The 12,497-nt window shown below is 45.4% G+C and overlaps 1 protein-coding gene across 10 annotated transcripts in view; it reads left to right on the forward strand.

The window, feature by feature from the left end:
* Positions 1-12,497, forward strand: part of LOC148638987 (microtubule-associated serine/threonine-protein kinase 3-like) — a 72,506-nt gene that overhangs the window by 24,792 nt on the left and 35,217 nt on the right. For 7 of the 10 annotated variants that reach the window (XM_088622472.1, XM_088622470.1, XM_088622471.1 and 4 more), the window contains one exon: positions 9,267-9,355. In XM_088622472.1, coding sequence (XP_088478598.1) covers positions 9,267-9,355 — 89 coding nt within the window. Of the gene's footprint in view, positions 1-2,489; positions 3,189-9,266; positions 9,356-12,497 lie in introns of those variants that run through there. The other 3 variants (XM_088622476.1, XM_088622478.1, XM_088622479.1) reach the window with 1 other exon arrangement.

A 12,497-nucleotide genomic window follows, 5' to 3' on the forward strand; every position in this document is an offset into this window, starting at 1 on the left:
CTGTCCAAAAACACACGGGCAGGTTAATTGGCTTCTCTAAAATTGGCCCTGGCGTGAGTGTGTGCGTGTCTGTGTGTCTGCCGTAGCGTCCAGGGTGTACCCCACCTTTTACCTGTTGCTCGTCGGGTTAGGCTCCGGGTTCCCCTGCAACCTTGGACTGGAGAAAGCAGTTTAGGACATAGATGGATAGATAGTGGTGTATAAAGAGAAGAAGATATTGAAAGAGGGACAGAAAAAAAGGACAGAAAAGGTTTGAGAGAGTCAAACATTGTGTGGATCTGCCCTTTGTGCTGATGCCAGGAAGGAGCGAGGAAGACCGGAATTATGGACACCCTGCAGGCTAGGGCTGGTCACCTTAACTTTAAAAAAAAAACGTTTGCCAAGTTTAACAGAACATCTTCGCCAGCAGACCCGCCCAATGGTATTGTTGTTGTTTGTTATTCTAGGTTTTTGAGCCAGTAAGAGGCGTAAATGTGGAAACAGCCAGTTACGTGTGCTATATTGAGAAACACCTTGTACCTATCCTGACACGCCACGTTAGTTTGGCGGCGAGATTTCATTAGCTTGGTATTACTTTTCTGTTGCGAAAATTGGGAGGGATGTTTTTAGCTTACACTAAAGTTAAAATTCATCAGGCGGAGAAGGAGAGGAAAGCTCTGGAGGCTACCTACGAGTTTTAATGTAGAAAGCACAATGTCAGCGTTTTTTTATAAGAGTTTTATTCAGAGCTTTTTAACATTTCATATTCAGAGTCAAGGAGGTGCCACATCTTTGCAGAACACAAACGAGTTGAACAAAGTGATCAAGACTGGTGGAAAGATAACTGCTGCATCCCAGTCTTTTTAGGATATTCTCTCCTACTCTCTGGGATAGAGGGTATATCCTCTGTCCTCTACCAGATCCACTGTATAAAGACTAAGAGAGCATCTGCGTCCTTTATACCTGAAAGCTTTCATCTGTTGCACAATTAAAACAATGTTTGCAGGTACGGATCTTATTATTAATGTTGTTTTTTTAGACACTTTACAGGCTAATTCTCTGTTTTTTTATTTTCTGATACTAAAAGAGTTCTGTTTGAGCAATGTTGTTAAATGTTAGCTTGTATTATGGTATTGTACTATAGTTGAATTGTATTATTGTTGTATATGTTGTATGTTGTATAAACTCTTGATGTGCAAGTCAAATTCCTTTAAGGTAATAAAGGTTCATTCAATTAATTCTATATTTAGTGCATGTCTCACACTAATGAAACCACAGCATAGTGTCAAGCTGATACCTGTCAGAGTATACTATCTTAATCTAAGCAAAGTGCCTAATACCTGATAGCTCCTTATCCCTGAATAGTGTGAGACAGAACAGAATTTTAGAGTTGCCCCGAACTTCAATCAAGTCGTGTCACAGTTTGATGACACTGCTAATTTACCCTGTGGACCTGACTATATTTGAAGTATTTTTGACTGATTTGAAGTTTTACAAATTTAAAGCACTCTGAATATGTGTGTTTTTTTTCATTTTCATTTGACTCATCCTATCATTTGCAGCAATCCTAATATAAATTGTTTTCACACTACTGATGTGCACATTTTGCTGATTACTCCGTTGTGCATCTGTCTTTTGTCAGATGGACACTTTAGATTGGTGGTCTATGCAAATTAGGATTATGCTTTAACCAAGACGAGTCCCTTTGCAAACAGATAACTGCAACACAGAACTGAAAATACACATGGCTCTAGGTACCTTTTTATTTTTCGCATGCATTAAAGACTATAGTATTCCCATGACCTAGGCTTTAATTCGGTGGCGATAGCAATGTAGTAACGGTGTAGTTCTCTTTTTTTAATTGAGATCACCTTTAATAAGCCATTCGCGTGTGGGTTATGAGGCCAGGTAGCACAGCCGTCAATCGACTTCACTGAGAGCGAGAGCTGTGTGTGTTGTGAGGTCTCTTGCCCTTTCGGGGGCGTGGGGTGGGCTTTCAAAGGCAAGTCCGCACAGGTCCGTTTGCATCGCCGAAGGGCCACAGCCTGTCTTTGCTTTTGTTGTGGTGCCGTTGGCGTGCCACCGCAGGACAGGTCACTTTTTATTTTCAAGATAATGGGAGCACTTAAGGAGGATAACGACAAAGAAAAAAAACAAAGATCCACCCCCCCCAGTTACCCATCACTGTGTTATTGCGCAGTCAAATTTAGATTGCTGCCTGCTCCCCCCGTCCTGCTGCGCCGAGGAGGAACAAGTTTCGCACATGTCGACCCCCGCAGTCAATAATCCTGAGTGTCTCTCGCGAACCTTCTGCAGTTGAGAGCAATTGTGTCACGTTTATCGGAGCACTGTGTCCATTCAGCTTACATTGCACGTTGACAGCACCGTCCTGTCTTTCCGAGTTGTTGTTTTCAGTGACGAATAAAAAAAAAGCTACAAAAAACCTCATCTACGCCAAATCTTGTAACGCAAGTGTTATCCTTTAATGTGAGTACAAAAAAAAACCCAACTGTACCCAAATAAAGCCGACGGATTGCTTGGGTTGCATCAAACAAGCTAATTTGTTGATATTGTTGGAAAACACGCAATCCTAAGGATAAAGCGTACCGTGTAAATCTACTACTATTTGAAATACAGGATCGGGGGAAAAAAATGTTGATTTCTGTCTAGTTGAGCTCCTACTGCTTCACTCCCCCTCAACCCCCTCCTTGGGAGGAATGGTATCTTCCGATGATGTGATGACGTCACCGGTAAGCAAGTTTCCCTGCGTTGGTAATCGCATCGTTTGGTAGTTGTTGCAAAAATGTTGCCGTGTTAGTTCGGGCACGGATCTCTGGCTGTTCAGATGTTCCTGTTCCACGGCTTTCCGAGCGACTTCGGAGTAAGGGAGACCCAGCCGGATGCTCGTTGCTATAAATCAAGGATGCATTTTGTGCTTTAAGCCCCAAAACGCCGGGACAATTAGCTACACAATAGGAGCCTACAGAGGCGATGGAGCTAGTGCCCGGGACTTCCTCTGTACACAGATGTGGGGTCCGGCTTTCCCTGCACGGTTCCTTTATCTGGTGATAAACAAGGGGGTTTTCCACGGGAGATTCTGGTGCTGTGCATCCAGCCGTCACGACCATGTCTGACCCGAGTTACTGGACGGCACCGCCAAGTTACAAGTCGCATTTTGTGACGGGTGCGATGCTGAAGCGCTCGAAAAGGTAAAAGTGTTGATCTTGATTTTTTTTATAACCCCGGTGCGGTAAAGGGAAGTGGATTTCTTTCTTTTACTGTCGTTATTACGGTGTAAACATGCATTCAGGCGACCAAAAAAAAATCATTTGTCGTCACCCGTCTTCCTTGGCCCCGCGGACGGACGGAGGAACACAGCCGGTGGAGAAAAACTGCGCTGTACGTCACGCCTTTCTCACAATTAAGCCTCAGACCACGTCGGTTTCAGTTCTAAGAACAACAAAAAAAAAAACAAAACAAAACTCGTGGCAGTGTAACATTTGTATGGTTCTCCTTTGTTTAGATTTACTCTCCAGTTTCAACAGTACTGCAGCGGCTAAAAAAAAAAAAAAAAAGCTCAGTCCTAACACCGCCTTTGCGATGCCTGGAAGACCTTAAGCGCCGAGGCCGAAAGAAAATCTTGAAAGCAGGCTATGCGTTGAGACCCTGCGGGTCTCTGCGTGGCCCTGGGTCCAGCTGTCCTTGACGCGCATCGCCGGCCGCGAGAGAGGGGACCAACCTGGCCGGCAGAGCACGTGCTCTCTGTGTACATCGCCGAGGCTCGTTTCTGGCAGCGGAAGAGTCCGCCAGCGCCCAGCAGCTGTCTTTATTACTGCCGTCCCGCACCGGGCACTCGAGAGCCTCGTAAAACCTAATGGCGATGCCCACCCAGTGCCAACTGGCTTAAGGGGAATCAAGGTCGAGGAGCGCCTCTCGCCTCTTTGTTTTCGCCCTCGGGAGGATGTCACGGGGAGACTTGCTTCTGACTTCGACATCGTCTGCGTGTCGCAGATTTGATTCCTTCTTGCTCTCGAATTCCCCGCCGGGCCTCTCTAACGATACAGGTGTCGTTCAGGGTTTCTTAGAGCTCGTCTTGGGCCTCGGAGACGCTTCACGTGGACTCCCGGGAGTTTTCGCTTTTTGCGTTGATTTGTTTAGTGGGCTTTGCCATTGCGTAGCTGTTGATAGGGTAGGTTTCAGTGCTTGTTGCTCTCGGTACGAGTCTGCAAGAGCAATAACAACCAAGCGCTGCGCCGAATACAATTGTTGTCATGCTGGAGACTGTTTTCTTGTCGTTTCACCTCAATAGCCACAAGACCTGCTTTGTCACTTTGTAACTTGATGACAACAGCCAGACAATTCATTGTGGCCGACTAGGCTCGGGTTCTTACTAAAATCAACGTATGTGCTGAACATGAACCAGTTTTCCGCTGTTTTCTGAGGCATGTCACTGGCGGTATTCTACTCACAAGGCTCTGGGTTACAACTGTAGAGTCAGAGATCTGTCTTGAGACTTTTGTAGTTTTCAAGCAGATTAACCGGGTTCAAGTGGCATTAGAAGCTGTGGAGCATGTCAATTTTAGGAAAGAGGAAACGATATGTGAAACATCTCTTCATTTTCAGGTTAACTTTAGAAAAGTGTTCTGTTTAAATAATAAGCCTGTTTTGGGATCTCCAGTCCTGGTCCAGGAGGGGACAGTGTGTCTGGGGGGTTTTCATTTTAACTCCCTTTTTAGTCCGCTGAACCAGTTGGCCACTGGTTCGACTGGGCCAACTGAGCAGCTTCTCCCAGTCCTCCAGGTGCTGCTGCTGCTGCTGCTGCTTTAAAGAGAGCTTGAAACCCTGTGCACCGTCCAGCCCTCCCAGACCAGGACTGGACAGCCCTGCCTAATGAGCAGCAGCAATTTTAATGGCCTCGGTCTCCTGCATGTAAGTGGAGGAGACAAAAGACAGGGCCACTCGGCCCGTCTAGCTTCTGGTATTTAGTAAGTTAATCGAGCCGTGGATGTCATCGGGCTGTTTCTTGAAGAAAGCCAGGTGTCTGCTTTAGCAACATGGCTGGAGCTCACGCACGGTTTTCACTTATGTCCTCTGCACTGTGTTTCTCTGTTGACTCGGAAGGAGTCCCTTGGGTTGACTTTCAGTGCCTTGACAACCCAGATCAGCCCTCCCTGGTAGTCTTCTCTATTCCAGATATATTCCACTGTTGAAACTTCTCCTTTTACGCAGTGTAAATGATCCGATTCCTGTTTTCTGGCCTGATTAAAAAGCAGCAGTCACTTTCTGCAGTGAGGTGACCCAATCTGACCAATTTTTTTCTGAAGGCGGTGTTATGACTGTATTGTGCAATTTCAACACACAATTGTAACTTGGTTTACATTTTACGCTTTTAACTAAACATGTCAACATGTTAAGGACTTGAAAAAGTTGTTCAATCCATTTAAGACTATAACTAGTAAACTAGGTAGTTAAGAGTTGAGCTGCATTGTAAGTCTGGAGAGATAGTGGCCACACCAGAGCTGGGTACCCCAATCTATAAACACAATTCCTCATTCCTTTCTGAGCTATAGGCCATGGCTTGGAAATATAGCAAAGTTAGGGATGATATTACATATACATACCTAAGAGTCAGTGTTTGAGTGGTCCATGAACATCATTAAGTATTCCTGGAATGGATTTTGTAAATCCACAGTCGCAACACATCTTAGCAGTTTGTTTACGACACCAGGCTCCTAAATGAGAACCTGGTCTTATATTTTCTGTTCACACTTGATTCTCGGCTGTGACAGCAGGGAATTAAGGCCAGCTCATTTAAATGGCTAACATCATGAGTGGGATTGCAAAATTGTTGTGATATCAAGCGCCCAAGACCTCCATCTACCCAATGAGAACATTAGAATGTTCTCCTCGAGTGGCAGAATACTGATGTTTGTTTTCAGGCAGGATTTAGGGACGTACTTGCTGTGACTTTCTGTAAATCTGTCATGTGGAAGTGAAGTGTTCCTCCTACTGATAGTACCCTCTGTTGCGAAATGCCTGTGGGCACCACAGTATCTCGGTTTCTGTATTTGAAGTGATTTCTTCTGTCAGCATGTAAGGAAAAGTGACTGGGATGACTTCATTCTGTCTAGATGTACAGAAAAAATAAGAGCATAATGTATGCTGGCTTGTTTCAGGAACGCTCGCCTGACGTCGCTGGCTTTGTGCAGCTCTCCTGCCCCAAGGCTTCTGGTCTAGGCTGATAGCACACACCGAGTGTGGTGGGCTAATCCTATTGGATTCTGAAACCACCGATCTCCTGCGTGCATCATCATAATATTTATTTATAAAGCACCTAAAAAAGAAGTACAATGAAAAGTTAAAGAAAGAATAAACAAGATCCTACAGGTTCTGTCTTGTACAGGTTGAGTGTAGGTCAGTCAGACAATGGCCTGAGTCAGGAGATGAGTTCTAGATGGGAGCTATTTAACTGGACCCAGATCTTCCCACTCTCACAACGAGACGGTTGTAGGATTAAAACAGCGAGCTTTATGAGATAAAGGAGCATTCTGTATGAAAAGCAGGGGTTGTGAATGGCCAGGAGGGCTGTAGGTTTAATTAAGAGTCCTAGCTTGAGTCACTAGTTGACTGGAATCCTCCCAAACTGCACTGTGAGCTCTAGTTGTGATCTAGAGTGGGGTGCGTGCCCAGGTCTGTGACCTTAGAGATAGTGTGTCAATTTCTGATGGCCTGTGCTCATTTAGAGCAGTGGTTCCCGGTCCTGGTGCCCCACACACCTGCTGGGTTTTGATCCAGCCAAGCTCTCAGTTACACAACAATAGAATTAATAGGAACTCTTTGACTCTTCTCAGCTCTTAAATTTGATTGACATTAGCTTTTAGTGATTGCGTTTTGTAAGTAAAGTGCAATCCCAATTGCAAATATTCCAATCAGGCCATTCGTTTGTTCAGTCGAGGCTTGAATGAGATATTAAAGGTGGGCTGGAGTGAAAGCAGCTGGTGTGTGATGCCCTGTGACCAGGCCTGGGGCCCTCTGGCCTGGAGGTGTCTTCGTTGGAGCTCTGTCGGTGAAGGTTTCCTCAGAGTGGAGCAAGCCAGATGTGCATGTGTTGGACTTCACATCGACGACAGGCTACTTGTTTTATATCCCAGTAATGCCAGATGTTATTCTTTATGAGGTGAGGGAAATTATTGTACTTTTAAGAGAATAAAATAAAAGTTTTGGGTGCCGCAGAATGGAAGCATAGTTGACAAAAGAGGTATGAAGTCTCTTGCAGGTACGCCAGAGTAATTTCTGTACCTTGAACATTTGTTCATTTTCTCCAGATAAGTGAAAGGTACGTGTTGTACTACTTTATTGTCGATGAGGTTACGTTGCTTCTGCCCGTCCCACGTTTTAACCAACAAAAAGAAATTAATTCAATTACATTAATTAGGTCGTAGCCCACATGTTGCCACAGCTCTCCGCTCAGAGCTCAGCGTTTCAACTGTCCTTCTAAACCAGCGGGTGGTTGGCTGTCTGAGCACTCCCTTTTGTTTCTGCCACGATGCAGTGACTTGGCCAGGAGCTCGGGGCCGAGAACCCTGCACGTCAGGAGGGCAGTGAGGTGTGGCACCTGTGTGCAAGCCCCGGCGGGGCGTGGTGGTGTCGAGAGATCCAGATCTTCCTCCGCGCCGCGCGGGCTGCCGGTGCACAATCTGGCGGACGTGCCTCGGCGAGGGCAGGGCCTGACGTCGCCGGGCAGCGCTGTGCTCGCCCCTCTCTCGCGCGCTCGGGAGTCTGCAGGAAGAACGCGTCACTGTCTGACTCACCCTGCCAGCGCGAGTCTTTAAGCCACTGCAGAGTGCGCTGATTGAAGTAGAAGCAGTTTTGGAAACTTTCGCACCTTTTTTTTTTTACAAACCCTGGTGTATGTCAAGTGCAAAACTGTACTTGGATTAAAAAAACAGGGCAATCTAAGAATCTTACCACTTTCCTGCTTTTGGAGTTGGACATCTATTATATATGCATGGTGAAGTGGTAAGAAGAAAGACCTTACTTGAGTCTGGATGGAGCTCATCTCAGTTCCTGTAGTGTTAAAGGGACTGAGAGAACAAAACACCCCTCCTTTGTGGCTTGCTAGTGTCTTGCAGGGTTTTCCCCAGTGAAGCCAGTCCCCACTTATACAGCTGGGTGACTTGAGCAACTGGGCTGAAGCACCTGCTCAAGGGAACAGCAGCAAAGCCTCGTATATTAGACTTGAGCCTATAATTTCAAGTTATGACGGTTCTAGAGCTCAGACCATAACACTACACTGCCCTTCATACCTGGGTATGATTAGGCAGAAAATATCCTGAAACAGCTGCAAAAGTTTAACAAATTAAGGTTTCAGACGCTTTCACTTACAAATACAGATAATAGTGACAGACCCTGATTTAAAGTAATTAACTGATACAGTAGATAAGTTCTTGATCCTGATTCTATCTAATGATCATATGTGCTTTTATGTTTTAGACTGAACGTGAGCTTTGAGCTTATCTTGTGTTTACTATCACACCATAGAGGACTATCAAACTGACACCAGATCTCTACAGCTGAACAGTTTCTTAGTTTTGGGGTTATTAACACACAAGGTTTCTGTTAAACATATCTGATCGAATGCACTGGAAAACTACAAATATGCTTGTAAGCATGATTCTGGCATCCATTTCAATGTAAATTAAGGCTGCATAGGGGTAGAATGGTGGTCTGAGAGTTGTCAGCATTGCTGCCTCTCAGTGCTGAGGCCCTGGGTTCAATTCCAGATCTGATGTGCTGTCTCTTTGGAGTTTGTATGTTCTCCCCGTCTTCATGTGAGTTTTCTCCGGGCGGTCCAGTTACCTCCCACAGTCCAAAGACATGCTTCGTGGAGAACTGGCCCTGGTGTGTGTGTTTGTTTGTCTGTGAGTGTCCTGTGATGGACGGGTGTACCCCACCTTGCACCCGTTGCTTGCTGGGATAGACTCTGGCTTCCCTGTGACCCTGAATTGGAAGAAGTGGCTAGAAAATGAGTGAATGGATGGATTAAGACCACATAATTAGAATTGTTCTTGTAGTTGAAGAACTATAATTTTTTGGTAGTAATTATCCCTAAAGTTGTTTTCAGTGAGCTGGAAAGGAATGTGTAGTTTTGATTAATCGTGCCGCCGGCATCTGGAGACAGGGGGGATTTCAGCTGCAGAGCTACCAGATGAGGACCGTGACCGTCGCCTTGTTGCCACGCTGGTGCGTCTCCGTGGTTACCAAGTGGCTTTTTTTTTCTGTTGCAGTTGCCGTAGCAGCACCCGGAAGAACCTGGCTGTAGGAACGCCCTCGCCCACGCTCTCCCGGCCTCTGTCTCCCCTCTCCATCCCCACAGGTAAGGGCTGAGAGACCCAGCGTCTGCCACCCTCTGTCCCTGGTGACGCCAGGCCCTCTCGACGCTGCAGTGCCGTCTGCGGGTCGTTGCCTTCCCTTCCCTTCAGATTCTCTCTTCACGTCCTGCTTCCTGACTTTCCTAGTGAACGGAGCTCTGGGTGAATTATTGTCGGCTGCATTTAAACCCCCCGTCTGATCATCTTTTTTTTTAATTGAGATGTCACATGGCTTGGCAGTGGGGGGTCACTCGTGTTGCATTAGCGTCTGTGAAGTAGTGACTTGTAGTTAGTGGTGAAATCTAATATTCATCCCCTGGTTTAGTCTTGATTATTCTAGATTGTTTAGGAAGTACATATTTCTAGGGACCTTATATTCTCCTCTTTGTAGGAGAGGTCCGAATGAGAATTTCGTTGTTGGCATTTCGATGAAGACGTGAAGAGGCTGGCCTGGCTGTCTTGAGCTGTGGGCTTTTCATTTTTGGAGGCTGTTTAATATGTAGAGCCTGACTCATGGCATTGCAGTCACGCCGCTACACAAAGATGCCTGTAAGGAAATGTTCCAGTGTGGCTAAAATATGGGAATATTTCACATTCCTGTAGTGAACCTTTTATGAGCACACTGGATGTCCTTTGTCAGTGATGAAGAACAATGTTCTTTTTTCCCTTCTTATTTCGGTTTGTTTTCATTGTTCCTCCATGGAAAAGATCGAAGTTTGCCGTGAGGGTGGCCTTTTCCCTGAATATGGGAAAATTATGATACACTACACATTTACCGCTCCTTCTGAATTGTGTCATTTTGTAAAGACGAGTGTGATCTGCCAGAGAGTTTCCCATTATGAATTCCGAGACAGTCTGATTCTTGTGACAGTAGTGTAGCATAGAAATACAGTAAACCTTTAATGTATTTGAGATTAAAAAAAAAAATCTAAACTGCATCTGTTCTAAAATAAAAAGTAGCCAAACCTTTGCTACTTGTATTATTGTAGATGGAATTAATTGACAATTTAGAGTAATCCTGGGTGGCGTTGTTTTCTTCATACATGTCAGTTTTTCAGATTATGCTGCCTAGGGGTTCCTTCCAACCACTGCGAAGTAATGAGGGGTGTTAATGTTTAGCTGTTTTTTTGCTGCTGAGTATTAAATAGAACAGATTCAGACTGGCGATCAGGGCATCATCTTATCTGCTAAAACGATGGTTGTTTTGTGTTAAGTGATCTTGTGCCAGACTTCAGTGGCAGGTAGATAATTCATGCTTTTGTAATGCTTAACCACATCCACAGTAAGGAGCACATGCTTTAGCATGCATTACAGCCAGCCTTGCAGGTGAGCCCTGTGAGTGTCCTTGCCAAGCCTTCACTGTTGAAAGCACTTGGTCATTTATCAGGAGCTGGTAGTCACCCCTTACTAAGACAAAGCACTGCTGGCAACCGACCTAATTATAGTTTCAAATAAGGCTCACTTGGCTGTGCCGTTGCATAATGTTTAATGAACTGCTCTTTTGACATTAGCTGGATTAAGAGCTCTTGGCTGTGCCAGCCCACTCGCAGTCCCAGAAATGTGAGGATCAATTCAGGTGCTGTTTGAGCCTGTCGCTCAGACCGCAGGAAGTGGGCTTTTGCAGGCTTCTGAAAAGCAAGAAAACGCTAAACGTTTGCCAAAACAGTTTCAGTTCCTTTCCTCTAGGGGTATCTGCAGGGCTGTGTTTTCCATGTTGGACCAGTTTCATCTCCCTCTTTTGTTTAGGTCCTGAAATTAGTTTATAACCGATCATGTCCGCTTCTGGTCTCTAAGAGCAGCAAGGTATCTGTGTAACCCAGCTTGTCTCCAAGGAATGTCTTTACACAAAGAGCTGTGGGTGTCTGGAACAAGCCCTTCAGGTGACCTAGGACTTTTGAAGAGCATTCTTGGGCCAAAAAAATGCCCGATTACATAGTACCACACTGGTGAACTTTCTTCATGAATAGTTAGGGGTTGCCTGCCTGTGTGGAATCAGTGGCTTTGCTTTCCTCACAGTGCCAGCTTGCTGGCATTGCGGCATGAGCCCTCAAGAGTGACTGCTGGCATTTCTGTCCTCCCTTGTCTGAGCCCTGAAGAGGCCGTGGAGCACGCAATTGGCTTTCAATCTGCTGACCTGTACACCCACTTGTAGTCTCACCTGCAAGTGAGTCATTAGGCTGAATTAATTAATTTGAGCCACAAAGGCAGCTGTTGAACGTTCAAATTACTTTGGCTATGTTCTGCTCTTTTCAAACAAGGACCTGTTAAGGGGAAAAAAATAATTGTAATTTATTACCACTGCATATCCTCATCAGTCAGTTTGTATTCACATTAAGGCCTTTTGTTGTCTGCCCAGCTCTAATGTAGGGGTTGTATTAGTTTAATCCTTTTCTCCACTTTCTTGTTTTGCTCATTTTTCTGTGACACAAGCAAGCTGTCTTCCCGTGTCTGAACTTCTTCCTTCTGTTGTGTCGAGAGCGTTGCGTTGTCTTGAGTAATTCTCACAAGTGCAGTTGTGGGAGGCCCAGGTCCCATTGCGTCGCCAGTGAGATTTACAGAAGCGCCTGTAACTCCGATGAGCTGGCACGTACCCGCTGTCGGTACACCCGGAATCCTGTGCCTTTCCCCTGCCCTCTGCCTCGGGCTTCGTGCGCTGGTACCTTGGTGCGCCAGAGTCCTCTTGGCTCGTCTGCCAGAGCCTTTTGGTTGCATCTGTGCTTCAAGTGGAAAAAATCCCAAATCTCCCGCAGTCTAAAAAAACTTAATGTGGGTAAAATGTTTGCTGGAAACAGGTCTGTTTATGGGTTTAGCGTGAGATTAAAAATAATACAGATGCGAAGCGCTCCGTCTTTAGGGATGGATTATAAAAAGGGAAATTTGCAGATCTGTCATTTTGATTTGGTGGAAAAACACAGGGGCTGAAACTCAAGACGTCTTGGGAACGTCAAACTAATTTGACGCCAAACAAGCTTAACAGTAATTTCTGTTCAGTGTCTTAACATACGTGATTAAACAGCACAAGTCATAACCGTATTTACTAGTAATTTTCTCTCAACATTCGCCTTTCATGTAAAAATATCGGGATTGTCTGATTGTACAAATCAGCCAAATAGCCTGGTGCTCACGTGATATCGCCTGGACAGGCTG

The sequence above is a fragment of the Lepisosteus platostomus genome, chromosome 27 (genome assembly GCF_059453375.1).
Source record: "Lepisosteus platostomus isolate fLepPlt1 chromosome 27, fLepPlt1.hap1, whole genome shotgun sequence".
NCBI classification, from domain to species: domain Eukaryota; kingdom Metazoa; phylum Chordata; class Actinopteri; order Semionotiformes; family Lepisosteidae; genus Lepisosteus; species Lepisosteus platostomus.